We start from the raw sequence: 21872 nt of genomic DNA, 5'->3' as shown, positions 1-21872 counted from the left end.
CTAGGTTAATAAGGTAAACTAGGTAGGTTAGGGTAATTAGGCAAGTTATTCTATAACGATGATTCGTTCTGACTATCGAAAAAAAATAGCTTAAAGGGGCTAATAATTTTGTCCTAATTTTTATTTTTTTATTATTAAAAACTGCTTTTATTCTAGCAGAAATAAAACAATTAAGACTTTATCCAGAAGAAAAATTATTATCAGACACACTGTGAAAATTTCCTTGCTCTGTTAAACATCATTTGGGAAATATTAAAAAAAGAAAAAAAAATCAAAAGGGGGCTAATAATTCTGACTTCAACTCTATATATATATATATAATATTTTTTAATTTAATAATTTTTTTACTGGGTATCAGTACATTTATTGATTCATTAAGAACAGTGGTTCTCAAAGTGGGGGTTCCAGGGCAGTGAAGGGGGAGGGTCGCCTGGTGATTTCCAAAAATCAATTTATTTTGGGGGTTGCACTGCAGGCTGAAAAGTTTGGGAACCCCTAATTTAGAAGATGCTTTTATCAGATGCAACTTACAAATGAGGAAAAAATAAGCACTTCAAATCACCAAAAAGCAGCAATATATAAATGCTATATAAGACTATGATTATGGCAAAAATCATATTTGTCGATTATTCCAATGAAAACGTTATTGCAATTATCATTAATTACAATCATCACAATGTACGTAGTCATGATTATAATATTAAGGGAATGTGTCATGCCTCTTACACATGCATAAATATATTATTATTATTATTTCATTTATTATTATTATTTATTTTTTGTCTTTGAATGATTATGTAATCATATTCATGGATTTAAAATGTAATGTAATTGTTCAGCCCTAATGCCATGACAAGTATAAGTTAGTAAAGTCTAGCAATGGGAGTTTTTTTTAAAGTAAAGTCTTGTTGAGGCAAAATGACTGATGGCTTTTTGTTTCTTTTTAAATGTGTTTTAGTCAGAAAGTCTAACTATGCTCACTCAGGGACTAGCTGAATTAAATTTACCCAGATTATTATTTCTTTTCATTTGTATTCTTAAATGATAAAAGATACATACAGTATATATTTTAATTTGAATAGCTTTATTTTTCTGCATAAACTATTAATAAATCTGCATGTCTTGTCTCTTTCTGCTCCTCTTCCCCTTTGCCTATATGGCACTTTTTATTAAGCTTGACCACCCTAAAGCTGACGGAAGTTCTTTTATTGTATTGTAATGTAACATTTGCTTAACCGAGTAGCTTAATGTTTGTAGGACACAGTCACAGAAGTATGCTTTCTTTTCTGTTTTAGGAGGGTAACGGAGGCCCCGAGCAGGTGACATTCCTGGGGAGTAATCAGAAGAAAGCATCAAATCGAAAGACTGGTATTGCCATCGGGGTTATCATTGCCCTGCTAGTAGTCGCTGCGGTGGTCGGATTTCTTGTGTGGCTCTTTGTTGGTAAATAGATTCATCATTCATCTTTTTTGATCTTTCTTTTATATGATGATTGTTGCCCAACTGCATCGTTCGATCAATTAGGCTCTCATATGCTTGCCAAAACTTCATTTATTATATTAAAATGACATTAAAACAGTAGTAATGTTTAAAGCTATTACATTTTTTTATTTGAATAATTTTTTAATTAAATGTAGCCTACAAAAGATCAGCATTTATCTACTGTTGCATCATAAACATATTTTCTTTTTTATCAGTTGAATGCATTAATGCTCAAATTAATTTCTTAAGAGGAAAAAAGCACTAAACCCAAGTGTTTGAATGGCTATATACAGTTCCTCATATTGCTAATTAATATTTATTTTTCATTTCCAGTTAGAACCAAAGAACTTGAAGATCAGTCCACCATTGAGAAACACAGCTCATCAACACTGGTTTACAGCGGACAGATTAGACTTCTCAAACCAGAGTTCAACCCAGCATACGAGAACCCAGAGACTCCACAATTCCAACAAGCAGCGAAAGACTTGGAAACAATTGTGAGCATTTTTGTTGTTTTCAGATTTGTTTTCTTCATCAAGTCCACTTGAAATCAAAATTAACAATGTTTATTTTGCTGCTCATGTTGTTATTTTTAAGGTGAATAATTGTTCTGTGCAAGTTAATACACTTAAAAAAACTGTTTCTTGTGGTAATCTTCAAGAAAGTCTGACCATTTGCTTTTGCGTTTAGAGTAGCGGTCCATCTGTTGACGTTTAACTGAGGGCTTCCATAGCAATTGCATATTAATACCCTCTTGTTAAGATTGCTATAAGAAAATTATATGCAAAAGAAAGCCCTGCCCCCTACTCAATATTCTGTTTCAGTTCAAAGTACATTAGCATATTGAAATAAGTCTCAGCAGCTTCCGGTTCAAGTCCGACTTAAAATATCAGTTTTTTTTTTTTCTCCAGTTTTACCTTCAAAAGTATGTAAAACAAATCATTAGTGATACACTGAAATGAGAATTCTTGCCCGAAACCGAAAAGAGGAATCCAAGGCTGAAAATGGAAACCTAAACACTGAAATAAACGATGCCAATTATTAACACCATTTTATATATTGCTATGACTGTGTACTAATTTTATCATAATTAAGGCATTGCGTTTGCATAAATTAATATTTAAGTTTCAAAGAATACATCAATTACAAATGATGAAAATATTCGTTTAGCACATTGCAACAATTAGTTATCACTTTTATAGATGGAGACTTATTACAGTAAAAGAAAAGCAATTTTATTTTACCTGATAAATGCATCGATAATATCCACAGATTTTTACATCAAATTAATTTAAATGATTAAAAAATGCAACAAATATTTGTTTGGCATCAACTACAAAACCAAATTTAAAAGCAAGTCCCAGAAAATTTCTGAAATACTCAGACCAGCTCGTCTGGCACCAACAACCATGCCACAATTAAATTCACTTAAACTAGTTAGAATTTGTATAAATATCACTATAACTATATTGTATAAATATTACTATAACTATATTGTATAAATATTACTATAACTATATTGTATAAATATTACTATAACTATGGGCCTATATCATCCTGACAATCAAAAACAAAATGACATGATATCACAGGCAATTGTCTTGTGAGTGCACCTAAAAAGACATGAAGGATACTCCTCAGAGCTTGAGAAGCATATGATTCAGAGGATTCTAACAGAACGAGAAGACACACTGCAGACATGCTGCTTCATAAAAGCGTGTGAAGGTAGCGGTTTCTGTTTGCGTCATCACAACATACTGTTTTGGCAGTGTTGTTTCAGTGATCTATATTTTTCGGCTAAGAATTTTTGGTGGCTGAATATTCGATGCATTTCTTTAAATCATATTGTACAAACATTAACAGACAATTTTTTACTTAACCAAAAGCAAACAAAAGAAAAAAGCTCAATATAAGATGTAATTTTTTTTTAAAATAATAATAATAATAATAATAATAATAATAATAATAATGATAATAATAATAATAATAATAATAATGATAAATAAAAACTATAATAATAATAATAATAATAATAACAATAATAAAAATAATAATATTAATAATAAAAATTATGATAATAATAGCAACAATAAAATAATAATAATAAAGTATGATAGTAATAAAAATAATTGTAATAATAATTTAATAAAATAAAATACTACTACTACTACTACTACTACTACTAATAATAATAATAATAATAATTAAGAATAATAAAATAATAACAATCACAACAATAATTATAATAATATTAATAATAATAATAATAATAACAATAAAATAATAATAAATAAATAAATAAAAAATTATGATAGTGATAATAATAATAATAATAATAATAATAATAATAATAATAATAATTAAGGCATGCAACTAAAAAATGGAAGGTAGATACACCAGAAAACATTCGAAAAAAAGATTAAAAATAAATAAATGCTCCCTGGTGATCCTCTGACCCTGAACAGTATTTTCTCAGGGGCGCAGTAGTAAATAAGTTTTTTGATCTAACGTTTTGTAGATGGAGAGTGAGATGATTTTCAGTTAATTGCATTTTCCCCCAGCCGTTTCTGCCAGAAGTGTAATTTTTTATGATGAGCTGTATCTAGTGGTAACTTTAATCTAAATCTGATCATCAGTCAATCTTTTAAACTGAAGCGCTGTAGATTGTCAAAAAAAACATTATTTGTGCTATGTTAGGACACAATATATCACAAGCTCCATTGTTGATTCTCACACCTAGCCAACAGAAGACAAGCCTCTGATACAGTGAGTAAATATGTCTTTATACTGATGGTAGTGAGTGGCAGCCTGTTGTTGTTTTTCTGTCATGGTATATTCATTTTTCAAAGAGTCTTGACAAAGTTACTGACTATTTTCAGACAAGGCAGTCCGTTTGTTTTGGTTCGTCTTCACTGTCTCTCTGTGATGCACATGGTCATTAACGTCTGTAGACTCCAAAGGCAGGCCTGTGTTGTGTATTTCTACCAGGCCCATTACTGTTTGATTTAGTTTACAGGCATCTGTAGCTGTCAGGCAGGCTCGTCTCAGAGGGTCTGCTCCATCAAATCTGTGTATTTCTTCCCAATCATGCTGAAAACACAAGACAGCTCTTCGGTGCAATGCCCGTCTCAAACAAACAGCTTCCTATTGGCCTGTTGGGCCAATATGCTGAGGCTGACTCATTAGTTTACAGTCTGATAAGTTTGCACACGATACATCTAAAATGTTTGATATGTGCCTTTTAGCAGAAATAGAAATGCACCAAGACAAATAAACCAAGACTTTTTCTTTTCATGTGTGTGTGTGTGTGTGTGTGGGTGTGTGTGTGTGGGTGTGTGTGTGGGTGCGTGCGTGCGTGCGTGCGTGCGTGCGTGCGTGTGTGTGTGTTCAACTGAAAAAAAATTATCACAAATTGCAAAACAATTATATGCTATTTTTTTATTTGTTATGAATATTATTTTACTTATATTTTAATGAACTCTATGCAGTAAAGCACATGAAAAAATAGTTTTCAAAATATTATACAAAATATTTTTCTTTTTTATATAGAATTTTAAATATTAGCAAAACATTTTCTAATATATGAATGGAAATAAATTTTTTTCAACTGCAAACATAAATAAATAAATAAATAAATCACAATCTGCTAAACAATTTGGCTGCTTTTTAAAAAATATTCTAATGATTGGTATTTTATTTCTATTTTAATTGATTCTATGCCGTAAAGGACATGCAAACTAGAGGTCTGCAATACATTTCCGAATAAATCGTGGGAGCGATCGGTAACGGGTTTAATTTGGGAAGGGAGCGGGCTGTCTAGCAATATCGCGGATATTGCTATGCGAATGAGAGAGAGAGAGAGAGATTTGCCTGTGTGTGTGGTTGGTGCTTGTGTGTGTGTTTATGTTAGTGCACGGCCCGGAGCTGGCGCGACTCAGTATTTATATACCTTTATATAAAACCTTTTGGTATTACATTGGTACTTGATACATGGTATTACAACCCTTTAAGTTGATATAACAGCAAACGCCTGTGTGTCTGCTTAGTGCTTGTGTGTGTGTTAGTGCGCGCGCGTGTATGAGAGAGAGAGAGCTTTGTCTGTGTGTGTGTGCTTGGTGCTGTTAAATATAACACTGCTAAATATTTAGCTATAAACTCTACTGACTGGATGTAATGTAATTTGATACCGCATGCCGAATGAAAAAATAATAGTTCAGCTTTTCTCAGACAGAGCATAAACGTGTTTTAAGTGATGAGGATATGACGAATGACCAGACTCAGAAGGTGCAGAGAATAGTGTCAGTAGTGTGTGTGCATGTCTTATCCTGTCACAAAGTGCGGCTAAAAGTTTTTCATGATGTAAATAGTTTGATTCAGGTCTTTACATGTCTGCACTGCACTTCAGTAATATGACTGAAATCGAAATACTTCCATGTCTTAATTTAATTTGTGTTTGCAACGATTATGACTTGAAGCATATCTGAAGTGCTATTCCATCGCACTATTACAAACCATAATGTGTGTGGCTGCAGTTGTAGCCTCTGTTGGACGCGGCAGCCGCTGAACTGAAAGCGGTTGCGTCACACCTGCCCCCCCAACCGAGTGACACGTGCAACTCTGAGGCCAGCCAGGGTTGCCAGGTGTGTGAAAAGCACTTGATTTGCAGTTTAAATTCAATCCTGCCCCCGATCTTCAATGCTAATTTCACCCTCATGCTCCATCATAATATTACACCACAACTTTTCAACTTTATTATATGTATATGTGATGATTTTTTACAATATACTTTTAAAAGATAATTCTTATAATCACTAATTCCTTTCGTCTTTGTCATGATGACGGTACATAATATTTTACTAGTTATTAACCTTCATTTCTATAATTTTGCCTTCAACAATATATAAATTAGAAAAAGATCATTATGTAAAAAGAAATGTAATTAAACTCTTATTAAATGATTTTTATACTTCCAACTAAGGTGATATACATGAATAATTCTTCTTGCCTGTGTTACAAAAAATGCGACTAAAATAAAGCTGAGCTGAGCCTAAAAAAAGAAGAAAAAAAAAAGTTCAATCTATGTTCAGTGTTGCACTGTTACTACCTGTCATTTAAATCCTTTTATAATAATCAAGGTAAAAATGCATGTATTTTATTTCTTTTTCAGATGAATGACACATTTACCAGAGATCCTATACTTTCCAAATACTACACCAAGTCTGTGATCACCGCCTTCAGGTATGTCTGAGCTAAAGAGCCTTGATCTAGACAAAACTACATTTATAGCACGCTCTCTAAATCTAATAGTTTTTAAATTAAAGGATAGATCATTCCTTATGCCTTGATTCGAATGCTTAGTGGTTCTGCTGATAGAGATGAATTACAAGTCTCACAGAATCTGGGTTAAGAAAAAAAATCACCCTAATAGAATACAAATTATTTATTTCTGGTTCAGCCATTACAATTGCTCATGCTCAGGGTTAGCAACCATAAAACAGAGCAAAAATCTATTACAGTGAATCTGAATCTTACAGATAATGGGCTCTTTTTCAATTTGGGTCAGTAAGAAACCACCTAGACCACGTTACTATATGTTAATACTTTACCTTTCAGTACAGCGTTATGTTTATTACTTTTTAGGAACAGAACCATTTTAATTAGCTTTTCAAAGCACATTTTTATTTAAACCTAAGCACAATACAGTGTTACTGTTCAAACTACACTCACCGGCCACTTTATTAGGTACAGTACAAATCACTAGTACATGGTTGGCCGCCGTTTTGCCTTTAGAACTGCCTTAATCCTTTGTGGCATAAATTCAACAAGGTACTGGAAATATTCCTCCGACATTTTGGTCTATATTGACATGATAGCATCACACTGTTGCCGCAGATTTGTCAGCTGCACATCCATGATGCAAATCTCCTGTTCCACCACATCCCAAAGGTGCTCTACTGGATTGATTCTGGTGACTATTTAGGCCATTTGAGTACTGTGAACTCATTGTCATATTTAAGAAACCAGTCGGAGATTCAAGCTTTATGAGTTGGTGTGTTACCCTTCTGGAAGTAGCCATTAGAATATGAGTACACTGTGGTCATAAAGGGATAAACATGGTCAGTAACAAAATTCAGGTAGGCTGTGACTTGATGCTCAATTGATACTAGTGGGCCCAAAGTGTGCCAAGAAAATATTCCCCACACCATTACGCCATCACCATCAGCCTGAACCCTTGATACAAGGCAGGATGGATCCATGCTTTCATGTTGTTGATGCCAAATTCTGAACCTACCTTCTGAATGTCGCAGCAAAAATGAAGACTTACAGACCGCAACATTTTTCCAATCTTCTATTGTCTAATTTTGGTAAGCCTGTGCAAATTGTAGCCTCAGTTTCATGTTCTTAGCTGACAGGAGTGGCACCAGGTGTGGTCTTCTGCTGCTGTAGCCCATCTGCCTTAAGGTTGGACGTGTTGTGCGTTCAGAGATTCTTTTCTGCATACCTCGTGAAATGTGAGGTTATTTGACTTACTGTTGCTCGGTTTGAACTGCAGCAGATCGTCTCGACCTCGTCTACATGCCTAAATGCATTGGGTTGCTGCCATGTAATTGGCTGATTAAAAAATTGCGTTAACGAGCAGTTGGACAGGTGTACCTAATAATGTGGATGGTGAGTATTTATAATGTTTAAAGTGGCTGACAATAACAAACACTATTTTTATAAATAAATCTTCCTTTTTGTGCAGAGCTGAAGCTGATTAATTAGGCCTATTACCCTATTGTATTTCGATGCTGGTCATTAGGTGGTACATGGAGAGACTAATTCTTTCTGAGGTGGTACTTGGTGTTAAACATTTGAGAAACACTGCCTTACTGCTGTAGGGGAACTGACCGTTTTAAACCAAAAATGTCCAGTCTGTCAGATGAAGAAGAGCTGGAGCTGGAGTTGCAGTTTCAGAAGCCAGCTTCAACACTCTCAGAGTTCATAGGCCGTTCTGCTTACAATCTCAAACAACAATTATACTCTCACATAACCTCATTAAATGTTTCATACATATAGATGTTTTAACAGATTTCCATGTGTGTGTGTGTGCGTAATTCTGAACAATATCCTCCAGTGGTATTTGTTTAACAATGATTACTTAGGCATCAAATACAAAAGTTAGACTGCCACTAGAGTATTCAGAGCTGACCCCAACGCTGTAATACAGATCCACAAATGAATAGAACCAAAGTCCCTGTCAGGCAAGGAATTTCCCTTAGAGGCCACTTTATAAGGTACATCTGTCCAGTCGCTTGTTAATACAAAATTCTCATCAGCCAATCACATGGCAGCAACTTTAATGCATTTAGGCATGTAGACATGGTCAAGACGATCTTCTGCAGTTCAAACTGAGCATCAGAATGGGGAGGAAAGGTGATTTTAGTGACTTTGAATGAGGCATGGTTGTTGGTGCCAGACGGGCTGGTCTGATTATTTCAGAAACTGCTGATCTACTGGGATGTTCACGCACAACCATCTTGAGGGTTTATAGAAAATGCTCTGAAAAAGAGAAAATATCCAGTGAGCTGCAGTTCTGTGGGTGCAAATGTCTTGTTGATGTCAGAGAAGAATGGCCAGACTGGTTCAAGCTGATAGAAAGGCAACAGGCTTGGTAGATTCTGAGGAAACAGAACATTTGGCATACAGAAAAGCAATGACACACGTTATTCCAGTTTCATTTTAAAGAGGGACGACATACAATCTAGGCCCTTAAGCACTCTTAAACACTTTATTAATAATAATAAAGACATAACAAATTATATGCGTTACTCCATCCTGGAGTGGACATCCATCAGAAAATCCAATCCATCAGTGCAATGCAAAGCCTAGTTGTCCTTAAGCGAGAACCAAAAATAAGAGGTTTTATTTTGCTTTCAATAATATGTATACTTGTTCACCATCTTGCACCTGCAGTGAAGGAACCATCGCGTATCATTGGTCTCAGTTTGATGTTCCTGAGATGGACCAGCAGATGGTCCCACAGGTGTCAGAGGAGCGCGTTCTCGAGGCTCTTCGGAGGAGCATCCGGCAGGAGGGCAGACGTGTCGGGAAAGTTGCAGTAACTATCACTGACATCACTGCTTCAAGTAATGCTCATGAATAATATATAAATATATTTCTAAAGGTGCTGTTGACTTAAAACTTTCCCAGGATGTTGATACCAACCAAAGAAATCCATATACAGTACCAAAGAAAACAAATCTAATTAGTTTACAGATTAAGTTATGTGTAATAAAATTAAATGACACAGGGAAAAAGTATTGAACACGTAAAGAAAGGAAGGTGAAGAAAGGCAGTGAAAGCCCAGACAGCAGCTAAAATCTCTTATTAGTTCTTTAGTAACCCTCTGCCCTTTGTCATTGTAAATAAATATTAGCTGCTTCAGTCCAACATCTACATTTGCAGGATGATGAAACCAGAGTGGACATTTCAGAAAGACAATGATCCAAAACACAGCCAAGGAAACTCAAATAGTTTCAAAGAAAAAAAATCAAGCTGTAGAATGGCCCGGCCAATAACCTGAATCCCATAGAAAATGCAAAATAAAGATCAGATTTGATAGACGAGATCCACAGATGTCCTTGGCTGTGTTTTGGATCATTGTCTTCCTGAAATGTCCACTCGGGTTTCATCTTCCTCAAGATTTTTACACTGTTGAAGTCTGAAAACTCACACCTGAGCAATGCATATGACTTCATTCTCCATATGAGAGTCGTCTTTAGGCTGCCATCAACAAAAAAGCCTTTCATAAAAAATGTTACATACATTTTAATAGTTCAGTACTTTCTACCTGTGTCATTTCATTGTTATCAAACATAACGATTATTTTTTTTTAGTTTTGTTATGTTTTTATGTTTGTATTGTTTGTGTTTTTACCAAAATCTGGTTCCGTTCTGTGTCAACAGCTCCTTTAGAACACTTATTCCCAGGAAAAAAAAATCCTATGTTGAATACTTTTTTCCTTCAATGTATTATGGCAGTTTGAAAATCAAGTGGCCATTGCTTTATTGCACTTAAAAGTTAGCCAAATTAGCCAATAAAAATTTATATATATATATATATATATATATATATATATATATATATATATATATATATATATATATATATATATATATATATATATATATATATATATATATATATTTCATCATACAAAATAAACATGCATTTGATAAAGTTTAAATAAATGAAATGAATTTCACATCATAGTAACTGTGTTTTGAGGGCATACTGTATCTATGGTGGCCGAGGGAGCTTAACGTGTTGCAATTTAAGAAAATGCATGCAATAACAAAAAAACGCCGGCAAATTAGGAAAAGAAAGCACGTTAAGCTCTTTCAGCCAACCGTACATATCGATATAGTGCAAGGAAACACAATAAGCGAGTGTTCTTTAATTAATAATCTGCCTATAATCATAATGTTATGAACTGCTGTGAAAATTAATTGGTTTAATGCCTCTGTTGTTGTTTTTACACTATAAAACCCAACAGTCAACTTTATCAAATGAAATAAGTGTAGTTAACTCAATTTACTGAAGGTTCATTCTACTCATTTGAAAAGTTTACAGTACTCATTAGAATCCATTTTTGTACTTAAATGGTTTGTTGCAATCGGTTTGCTCGAATGGTTTGAGCTACATTAACTTACTTGGTTTTAGAGTGCAGCTGAAAACTTGTAAATGAAACTAGCTAATGTTATTTATGAGGCCTTGTTTGGACCTCTTATTAACATGCATTCTTCTTGTAACTAATTATGTTTAGATTTAGAGTCATTTCCCTCCTATAACCTAACAGTCTTACATCACTTTCGCTTGAGTACCACTGAATTAACAAACCCATGTTGCGTGGCTTATAAACAAGTGGTAAAGCAAGCAATTAGAAAGGATGTGGATTGCAGAAATAATTGAAATCATAACAAATTTGCTTTTATACAGCAAAGTGAAGGCTAGTACTTTAATAATAACTCATTTTAGTTCATTTTCTCTCAACACGTCCCATAGTGATCATGCATTATCTTCGTAAACAGAATTTAAGTGGTCTTTTGTGCCTGTCTGACCAAATGTGTGGTTATATAAGAACAAAAGCAGTCCAAACGAATGCAGTTTTTGTCAAGCAAAATAGACAAACGCAAAATGTTTCAGTGCTCATTTACACCTGTATGTACTAGTGTCGTCCACTTGGGATTGATTTGACTAAAATGTTTCTTAAAACCATCTATAAACGGTGTGTTTTTGGAGTTTGTGCATAAATGTTTTTCCAATAAGCCCAAGTACGACTGCCGGTTATAAAGAGAGAGCATATTTGCTCCTCGTAGTCACAGTGCAGTCGTTTTAGGATGAGTAAATGACGATTATATTGAGAAAACTACATTAAGAGCGTTTCTGAAGCAAAACGTCATGTCTATAAATGAACTTCAGTGAAAACACAATGATAAAAAATGCATGAAAGAGCCCCTTAAGGAGCACTGGTGCTTTTTAATAACCTTCTAAATAACGATAGACTTGCCTCAATTGTGAGTCTCAATGCAACAGTGTAATTCTTTGTTTCTGGGAGAAAAAAAAAGCTGTTACTGTCTGTCCTTCTCCAGTCCCTATTTGCATTGAATCCACAAGAGCTGCAGGCCTGAGTGACACCTCAGTGCCCTGTTTAAAATGATATCTCTGTACGGAGACTCGTGTCGCAGTAGTGAGGTGAGAGACCGCTATTTGTGAACGTCTGAGCCAAGGTGAGTGCTGGAAGAGGAGGAACAGAATGTCTGACAGGCCTGTGGAAAATGGAAGGAAAGAGGACAGAAAAAGTACAACATGCATCATTTTCTCTCTCTTTTTTTTTTCTCTCTCTGCAGCCACAGACCCTCGGATGGCCAGGGACCCCAACTCTAGTGAGTAAAGTGTGTCCCATTTCAGTCACCGCTGCACTGTAATTTTCCACCTGGGTTGCCGTGCTCTCTCCTGTCACTCACTGAAAAATGCCTGCCCACCTCCATCTCACGCTCGCTCTATCTGGTGCTCGCTTTCCCTTCCACTTACCTTGCTGAGCACAACAGCACAGGGATCTCAAAAACCTGTTTTTCAACCACAGAGAGCAAACCAACAGCTCTTCAACAGCATGCTTCTACTAATGTCTAAAATTATACCAATTAAACTAAAAAAAAATCAAAGATTTTTCATTGTGGCTTTAGGGTTAACATATATTTGCACACAATGCAGATTGTTTTCAAGTTCTGAAATAAAGGTACAAAGTGCGGTTTATTTCTAAACTAATTTCGAGAGGATCACGTGCTTATGATCAACACGGCTGGCACCAGATTAGCTCCGTAATCTGCCCTATCAGATGATTTCCACCCCTTCCATTTTTTTTACTCGATAGGGCGACACGGCGGTCGAGTGGCTGGCACTGTTGCCTCACAGCAAGATTGCCGCTGCTCCAACCTCCTACCGGGCCGGTTGACGTTTTTGTGTGGAGTTTGCATGTTCTCCCTGTGTTCGCGTGGGTTTCCCCCGGGTTCCCCGGTTTCCTCCCACTATCCAAAGACATACACCATAGCCAATTGATTAATTCAGATAACCTTCGTTTACACTTCTCATGACAAGCAGGGGAGTTTTTTTTTTGTTGTTTTCTTAAATACAAAGTAAAATTATAAAAAAAAAAAAAAATATATATATATATATATATATATATATATATATATATATATATATATATATATATATATATATATATATATATATATATATATATATATATATATATATATATATATATATATTTATATATATATATATATATATATATATATATATATATATATATATATATATATATTTATATATATATATATATATATATATATATATATATATATATTTTTTTTTTTTTTTTTTATATATAATTTTACTTTGTATTTAAGAAAACAAACAAAAAAAACTCCCCTGCTTGTCATGAGAAGTGTAAACGAAGGTTATCTGTATATATATATGTATGTGTGTGTAATTATTTTTTAAAATGTTTTTACATTTTTTTAAATAATAATTAAAAAAAATAATAAGTATATATATATATATATATATATATATATATATATATATATATATATATATATATATATATATATATATATATATTTTTTTTTTTTTTTTTTTTTAATGTCAGATAGAACCTTATAATTTTAAGTTGATGTATATAAACAATTATAATTTTAAGGTGATATATATATATATATATATATACAACCAACAAAAGCAATATAGACTAACTGAACATGTTTTAGAGCTTAATTACACCGCTATGTACTAGTGTCGTCCACTTGGGATTTAATTGAACGATTCATAAAACCAACTTTAAAGACTTTGGAGTTTTTTGGAGTTGAATAAATGTTTTTTTTTTTTTTTTTTTTTTTTCAAAAAGCCCAAGTAGAATGACTGCCAAAGAGAGAGCATATTTGCTCCTCATAGTCACAGTGCAGTCATTTTAGGATGAGTAAATGAGGATTATATTGAGTAAACTACATAAAAAAAGAGCAAACCAACCTCTCCTCAACAGCACACTCCAGAAAACCCGAAATATATTTACATATAATAATGTAATAATGTAATTATACATGTATGAATAATATAATATAATATAATATAATATAATATAATATAATATAATATAATATAATATAACAAAATATTCATTCATTCATTTTCTTGTCGGCTTAGTCCCTTTATTAATCCAAGGTCGCCACAGCGGAATGAACTACCAACAGCAAGTTTTTTACGCAGCGGATGCCCTTCCAGCCGCAACCCATCTCTGGGAAACATCCACACACACATTCACACACACACCCATACACTACGGACAATTTAGCCTACCCAATTCACCTGTCCCGCATGTCTTTGGACTGTGGGGAAAACCGGAGCACCCGGAGGAAACCCACGCGAAGGCAGGGAGAACATGCAAACTCCACACAAAAACGCCAACTGAGCCTAAGTTCGACCCAGCGACCTTCTTGCTGTGAGGCGACAACACTACCTACTGCGCCACTGCCTCGCCTATAATATAATATAATATAATATAATATAATATAATATAATATAATATAATATAGGGTGTTTCGCTGTCGTTTGAGCTCTGGCTGGGTCAGTTGGCATTTCTGTGTGGAGTTTGCAGATTCTCCCTGTGCTGGTGTGGGTTTGTGAATGAATGACTAATGTAATGTAATATAGAATATTGTAATGTAATATAATTTAATATAATAATACATAATATGGTTAAAAAATTGCATGCTTTTTTAATTTTAATTAGATTTTTAATATTACATTTGGCTTACTTTATAATGTAAATTCTTTTTACCCATGTCTGTACACTGATCTATATTATATGTCTGAGCAGCAACTTTTCATGAATCAGAACGAGCTAGAGCTGGGCTGATACACAATATCATATTGAATCATGATAAAATTTGTCAATCATGATGATAAGCTCTGGATATTTTTACTCTATATTGATCCTACAGTAAGTGCCAATCACACATCAGAAATATGAAACAACAGAAATCTTTAATTGTGCTGATATTAGAGATGCACTTTTCAATTTTCAATTTTTGGCCGCTGGAAATTATCAGCTGAAAATAGGTAATGCTGTATTGTTTACAGCATGTATTGTATTGTTTACAGCACCCAGAATTGTTTACTTTGCTCATTTCACTTTCCCGATAGCAGTATCCGCCTTCATTGTTGGGGTGGTCTTTGAAATCGGAAAGCAATAAAACTTATATCGTAATATATATCTTTATCGTTCAATATAGAAAATTATTATTGAGGTTGCATTTTTGCCATATCGCCTAGCTCTAGTATGAGCTGAATTTTACGTAAATTTTTTTCTATTTGGAAATGTAATAAAAACATGCACATTTTTTTTTAGAAATGAAATGATATTAATTCATCATTATTAAAATAATGTGTATTTTAGGGTCTTAAAACATATTCAAAGTTCTATTCCATTACTAAAAACTGAGTTTAAACATTTTTTCGATCAAAGCAGATCCACATGTGAGGGTTAAAATGCAAAGTATTTAAATTTTTATTAAAGATTGTGCATTTTTTAACCTGTTGTGTGCTGCTCATTCAGGCAAATGCAAACACACAAGTTCTCATTTGCTGAATACCTCAGCTAGTTTAAATTTACAAGCATGATACCAATACACTGTAAGATTCTGCATTTCTAATTTTTTTTTCTTTCTGTTGTCAGAAAACTGCTTTTTCTCTCTCACCGCTGACCCCACCACCAAAGAGTTCTCATCTCCAGGAAACCCTAAGTCATACCCAGCTTACTCCCGATGCCAGTGGCAGATCCGCGCCAATAAAGGCTCTGCCATCATTGTCAAGTTCAAGACCTTCAACATCGAGGATGACTGTTACAATGACTTTGTGGCGATTTATGACTCTCTAAGTCCTGACCGCTCTCGTGCCATCACAAAGTGAGATGATCCTTTCACACACTACATCTAGATGATCATAACAACATCCAGTATTGTTTAGAGGAATATACAGAGTTAAAGACATAGTTCAAAAATGAAAACTCAAATGACATTGTTTTATTTTAGACAAACTCTCTCTCTCTCTCTCTCTCTCTCTCTCTCTCTCTCTCTCTCTCTCTCTCTCTCTCTCTCTCTCTCTCTCTATTCAATTCAATTCAATAAATGCTTTATTGGCATGACAATTGTTACAAATGTATATATGTATATATATATATATATATATATATATATATGTATATATATATATATATATATATATATATATATATATATATATATATATATATATATATATATATATATATATATATATATATATATATATATATATATATATATATATATATATATATATATATATATGTATGTATATATATATATATGTGTGTGTGTGTGTGTGTGTGTGTGTGTGTGTGTGTGTGTGTGTGTGTGTGTGTGTGTGTGTGTGTGTGTGTGTGTGTATATATATATATATATATATATATATATATATATATGTATATATATATGTGTGTGTGTGTATATATATGTATGTATGTGTATATATATATATTATATTATTATATATATTATATATATCACTTTATGGTGACTTTCCATAAATGTTTTAGTTGTTTTTATATACTCTACAGACTGTATATTCTATCCCCAACCCTCACAGGAAACACTCAGTATTTTTTACATTTTCAAAATTTTCTGGTATTGCTATTCTTGTGGGGACATTTAGTCCTCAAAATGTAAGCAATAAAAGATACACAACATAGAAGAAAAGAATAATCACCTAGCTCTACACTATAAAAAATGTCATGACAAAATGTCACAACAAATATTTATATGTTGTTTTAACTTTTAATAAATAAATCTGTTTTTTTTTTAAGTTATATAAAAGTTAATAGTGAGTTAAATAACTTCATATTTTCAGTCAATTTGATTGACATACGTTGAGATGACAACTTAATTTTAATCTACTACAAAAATGTAAGGCAGCAAGATTCTTTTTTTACAGTAAACTTTTCATTTGACGCTTTAAATTCAACCTTTCCCTTTCCATAAGAGGGCAGTGCCTTTAGATCATCTCAGTTACAAGAGCAACAACACAAAACATTTGCATGTATTTTTAAGCCTTGTCAGAGTAATCTCTGACATGTAGTTTCCTGATTAAAGTGCGCACACAGAAAGCTGGGTTACATAAGTATTTAACTAAGTTCTCTTATGCACCAACTATCAAATGCAAACCATTAGACGGTGAAAACAAACTACTAATGCAACTTTTTCGTTTAAGAAAACCCAGGTCTCCAGTCGAAGCATTCAAAGCAGTTCTGAAATTCCCTTTAGAGTAGACTCAGGGATTTATAAATTATAAAAAACCTAAACGTTGCACACTAAAGGAGGCATTTAAAGCAAAGGATGCTGTTTAATGCTGTTGGCTCTTTCCATTACAGACAGTGTGGTCTTCGTCCACCTACAAATCCTCTTGAGGTGGTTTCTTCTGGTAATCTTATGCTTGTCAACCTGGTTACAGATGAAGTCCGGAAACCAGGATTCAGAGCAACTTACAATGCAATTCCCATTACTCCAGGTAAAACCAGTGATCGGCTTTTTTATATAAAGTCATCATCTATGTTCAGTTAAGTCTTTGAACGCAGTTATTTGACTTAAATCTTGAAACCTGAATGTTAAAAGGACTAGAAAATATTTCATGTCAGTTTAATAATGTCTGTTTTTGTTGTTCGTCTTCCTTCTTGTTCTTCTCATTTTCTCCTCCATGTTCATTTCTAGCTGGAAGGTGTGGGCAAAGTTTGACTGATAGTACAGGAGAGTTTACTTCTCCTTATTTTCCAAGTTTCTATCCTCCCTCGGTGGATTGCAGCTGGAATATTAAAGTAAGCCTCACAATGACGTTTAAGTGTCCCTTATCAACAGAAAGATTTTATTGACTATTTAGCAAACATTTGGGTTAATATTCCTTCATTTATTATACTCTTAGATATTTTTGTGCAACATTATAAAACATTTTAGTGTTTCAAAAGTATGACTTTGTGATGTGATGAAGATATTATAATGAAGTAATGGCTCATTACAGTGACAGTAATGTCTTCAGGAGCAAATAAACTAAAAAAATAAAAATAAAAAATTATTTAAAATCTTACCAACTCAAAAACTTTAAGGGAACAAATTTCTGTCTGAAAGCTTATTTTTAAAACTGAACATGCAGAAGTTCTGGATATTTGTAAGTTGCAAACTCTCAAATATTGGTCATGTCTTCTTTGAAATTCTTATTAGGTTGTTTAACTTTTTGAAAAGAATTCCGAAGATCATCTTGTGTATTCTGCAGGTTCCTGAGGGCAAAAACATAAAGATTGAGTTCAATATGTTCCGTTTGAAAGAGCCAGGGGTGGACCCTAACAACTGTAACAAAGACTACATAGAGGTGCTTGGTCAAAAGTAAGTCCTGTCATCTATACAGGCAGAAAGTTTCCTGTTTTTTTTTTTTCTGACAATCTGTAAACTTCCAAATTCTACTGTTCTTCTACTTCGTCTTTTAAAGTTTTTGGCAGCTCATAGAACCACTTGCATAAAAATTGTGAAATTTTTTACAGATATAAAGGATAGTCTAAATATTACCACAGCAAATTTGGAAGGCTCTATTTTAACGATCTAGGTGCAAAGTCTACAGCGCAAAAGCATTAAGGCTGTGTCCCAATCCACTTTTGCTATTTTAAGGACAGAACAATATGGTCTGCGCCCTGGCGCATGGTCTAACAGGGTTGTGCTTATTCTCTTAATAAGTTATGTTTACTTAAGTATACGTTTTTTGCTATTTCTGCTTAGAATTGTGGTACAAATCTGTGGATTTCTGCAGAATTGTTTTGGGAGTATCATAACTAAAACCTAATATGTGAAATAAAAAAATAATACCTTTTTAACTTTTATTTAATGTTTAAAATGCAAATCCAATCAGATTCACTTTATTTGGTGAACAAAGCAAGTCTCTCTTGTAATATATCTACTAAAAGACAGACTGCATTGTATATAAACAGATGAACATTTTCATATTAGTCTATAATATTACTGTAATTAATAAAAAACTGAATAAATTTAGAGATACACATACATTTACTCAAGTAAATGAACAGAATTAATGATGGGCTAAAAATCTGCGTAATTCTGCGGAAAATCTGCGGAATTCTGCACGCGCAGATTCCGTGTGGGCCTAGTTATGGCTGTGTTTTGAGCATAACATGCATTGAACCAATCAGAGCCTCATCTCCCATTCCCTTCATGAGTCAGTTGTGTGCGCCGTGGCACATTTGCTATTTACATGGTGGACTTTGTAAGTGGAAAAACTGAACGTTTCACTAGCGAGAAAACAGTTAAATCAACTGCAGAGCAAGAATAAAGAATGAGCCTCCTCCATTCAGCCTCTTTATTTTCACTCTACTCTGCTTTTACTCTTTACTTTACTCCTTTACTTTCATGAATAAGGAAATGGTGTTGTACACACTTCACGAACACATCCATTAGCCTACATATTTAATTTTGTTCGTTAAGCGCAAAGATTTGTTTCAAAGCTATTTCTAAATTCAGTTATAATTTCCAGCAAACAAATAAATGAACATGAAATGAGTTATTTTCAAACACACGTTCTATTCTTATGCCCCATATGGTGATGCGTACATATCCAAACCTGACAGGTGGACAAATCTAAACTTGTTTTTATTAAACAATTATAAATATGCATATAATAAATAATACTGCTGTTAATAATAACATACAATTGCTGATTGACATGAATGAATTGGAAAAAAAGGCATGGAGGCAGTGTTTTTTGTATTTATGTAGAAAATAATATTTTTGTAAAACTTTAATCCTTTACATTTTTCATATGTAAAGATATTTGTGTTTTGCTGTACATCCTGTGTGTTTTAAGCAATGTGTTAGTGTGTGGACCTGCATAGGCACATAAATAACGCACTCTGATCTGAACTTTACACCAGCTGTTAGTTGGTCAATGGCACCGTTTCTCAAAATAGCATTGCACCTTAACACAACTTCACAGACCAGCACATCCATGAGCGCACAGTGTAGCGCAAATAGATTTGTTATTTAAACAACGTGGCACAAAACATAAAAATAACTGTTGCGCTAGTTTGAAAATAGCAACAAATCGCTCCCTATACGTCCACACACTCTCACATCCATACATGTACTCATACACTACGACCAATTTAGTTCATCCAATTCAGTAACAACTTGTGATCAAAATATGTAAAGGATTTTCAAAAAAACAAATATAGCTTTAGATGTGTTTGCTTGCTAGTTGCCATGAGATTGGTCTTGATTCCTTATCTCAGAGTTAAGTAACAGATGACAAAACCCTTTAATTTCTTTAACTACTCATTGTCGTGGCTGGCGTGCTTAGCTCCTCATTCTACCGCTGTTGTGCTTGGTCCCTTAATTGCTGCTTGCAGTTCTATTTCTTGTTTAGTTGTGCTATTATTTTTTGCTGTAGGATTACTTTAGCTTTTGTTGTACCAGCAATTCTTTATTTTCTCCATTTTAAAGGTATTGTGGGGAGAAGAGTAGACTTGTTATCTCTAGCAAGTCTAATGTCTTGGAAGTAAAGTTTCATTCGGATGAATCCTACACTGATAAGGGGTTCAAGCTCACTTACACTGCATTTGACCCTGTAAATCGTAAGTAAGCTTTGTGATTCGGTATTACCATCTACCATGTTGTAATGAATATAAATCGCTATTAAATAATCAAAAATTTGCTGCAACATGAATCCCAATTATTATACTTATCTATTATTAACATTATTAACAATATATTTTGCATTGAATCCTTACTGTTTTCCTGTTTTCACCCTCACTGATGTTATCTCCAGCTTGCCCTGGTCAGTTTGCTTGCAGTTCAGGCTATTGTATCAGAAAAGAGCAGCACTGCGACGGCTGGAACGACTGCCAAGACATGAGCGATGAGAAAAATTGCAGTAAGTCTCATCCCTGGCAGGATTTTTGCTCGGACTAATTTAAACCTTTCAATTTATGAATCTGAATTTGATTAGCCCCATCAAACAGGATATTGATTTGAAATGACAGGAAGACGAATTTACAAACTTGCAATCCAAACACCAGAGGGATCTCATCAGGCAAAATGAATAATAATTAGATTTTAATACATTTTTGTTGATTTTTATTCCTTAATCTAAAAACAGGCTCTCCTTGAAAGTGTCAATGTTTAATTCCTCCTGAGGACTTGAAACCTACAATTCATTTGTATGTAAACGAAACATGGCAAAGAGAATGGGACAACTGCATATATAATAAATTACATGAAATTATTCATTCATTTTCTTGTCGGCTTAGTCCTTTTATTAATCTGAGGTCGCCACAGCGGAATGAACCCCCAACTTATCCAGCATGTTTTTACGCAGTGGATGCCCTTCCAGCCGCAACCCATCTCTGGGAAACATCCACACACACTCGTTCACACACACTCACACACTACGGACAATTTAGCCTTCCCAATTCACCTGTACCGCATGTCTTTGGACTGTGGGCGAAACCGGAGCACCCGCAGGGAGAACATGCAAACTCCACACAGATACGCCAACTGAGCCGAGGATCAAACCAGTGAACCAGTGTCCTTCTTGCTGTGAGGCAACAGCTTTACCTACTGCGCCATTGCTTCGCCCTACATGAAATTAACCTGAAAACAAATGAAAGACACTCAGCAAATTATAATTTTGAGACCAGACATGATCAAACTGTCTAAACTAGATGTCGAATTGGATATTCTAGGTTAACACATTTA

The 21872-nt window shown here is 33.9% G+C and overlaps 1 protein-coding gene and 1 long non-coding RNA gene across 3 annotated transcripts in view; one reads left to right on the top strand and one right to left on the bottom strand.

Moving 5' to 3' along the window:
- st14 (ST14 transmembrane serine protease matriptase) overlaps positions 1-21872 on the top strand; it is a 76138-nt gene that overhangs the window by 29740 nt on the left and 24526 nt on the right. Inside the window, exons 2-12 of one of the 2 annotated variants that reach the window (XR_015509758.1) lie at positions 1296-1443; positions 1816-1979; positions 6650-6720; positions 9439-9611; positions 12375-12410; positions 15764-15992; positions 17495-17631; positions 17832-17935; positions 18388-18497; positions 20619-20749; positions 20944-21423. Coding sequence is in view for 1 of the 2 variants with exons in the window: in XM_087284492.1 (XP_087140618.1) it covers positions 1296-1443; positions 1816-1979; positions 6650-6720; positions 9439-9611; positions 12375-12410; positions 15764-15992; positions 17495-17631; positions 17832-17935; positions 18388-18497; positions 20619-20749; positions 20944-21048 (1408 nt within the window). In the remaining variant the exon portion in view is untranslated. The remainder of the gene's footprint in view (positions 1-1295; positions 1444-1815; positions 1980-6649; positions 6721-9438; positions 9612-12374; positions 12411-15763; positions 15993-17494; positions 17632-17831; positions 17936-18387; positions 18498-20618; positions 20750-20943; positions 21424-21872) is intronic. The other variant, XM_087284492.1, reaches the window with a different exon arrangement.
- LOC147840671 (uncharacterized) lies at positions 1815-3363 on the bottom strand. The gene is made up of 2 exons (XR_015509759.1): positions 2992-3363; positions 1815-2940 (listed from the first exon to the last, which is right to left on the bottom strand). It is a non-coding gene; the product is annotated as an uncharacterized LOC147840671 (long non-coding RNA).

The sequence above is a fragment of the Danio rerio genome, chromosome 15 (assembly GCF_052040795.2).
Source record: "Danio rerio strain M-AB ecotype USA chromosome 15, GRCz13ab, whole genome shotgun sequence".
NCBI classification, from domain to species: Eukaryota; Metazoa; Chordata; class Actinopteri; order Cypriniformes; family Danionidae; genus Danio; species Danio rerio.
This window is presented reverse-complemented; position numbering and strand designations above follow the sequence as displayed.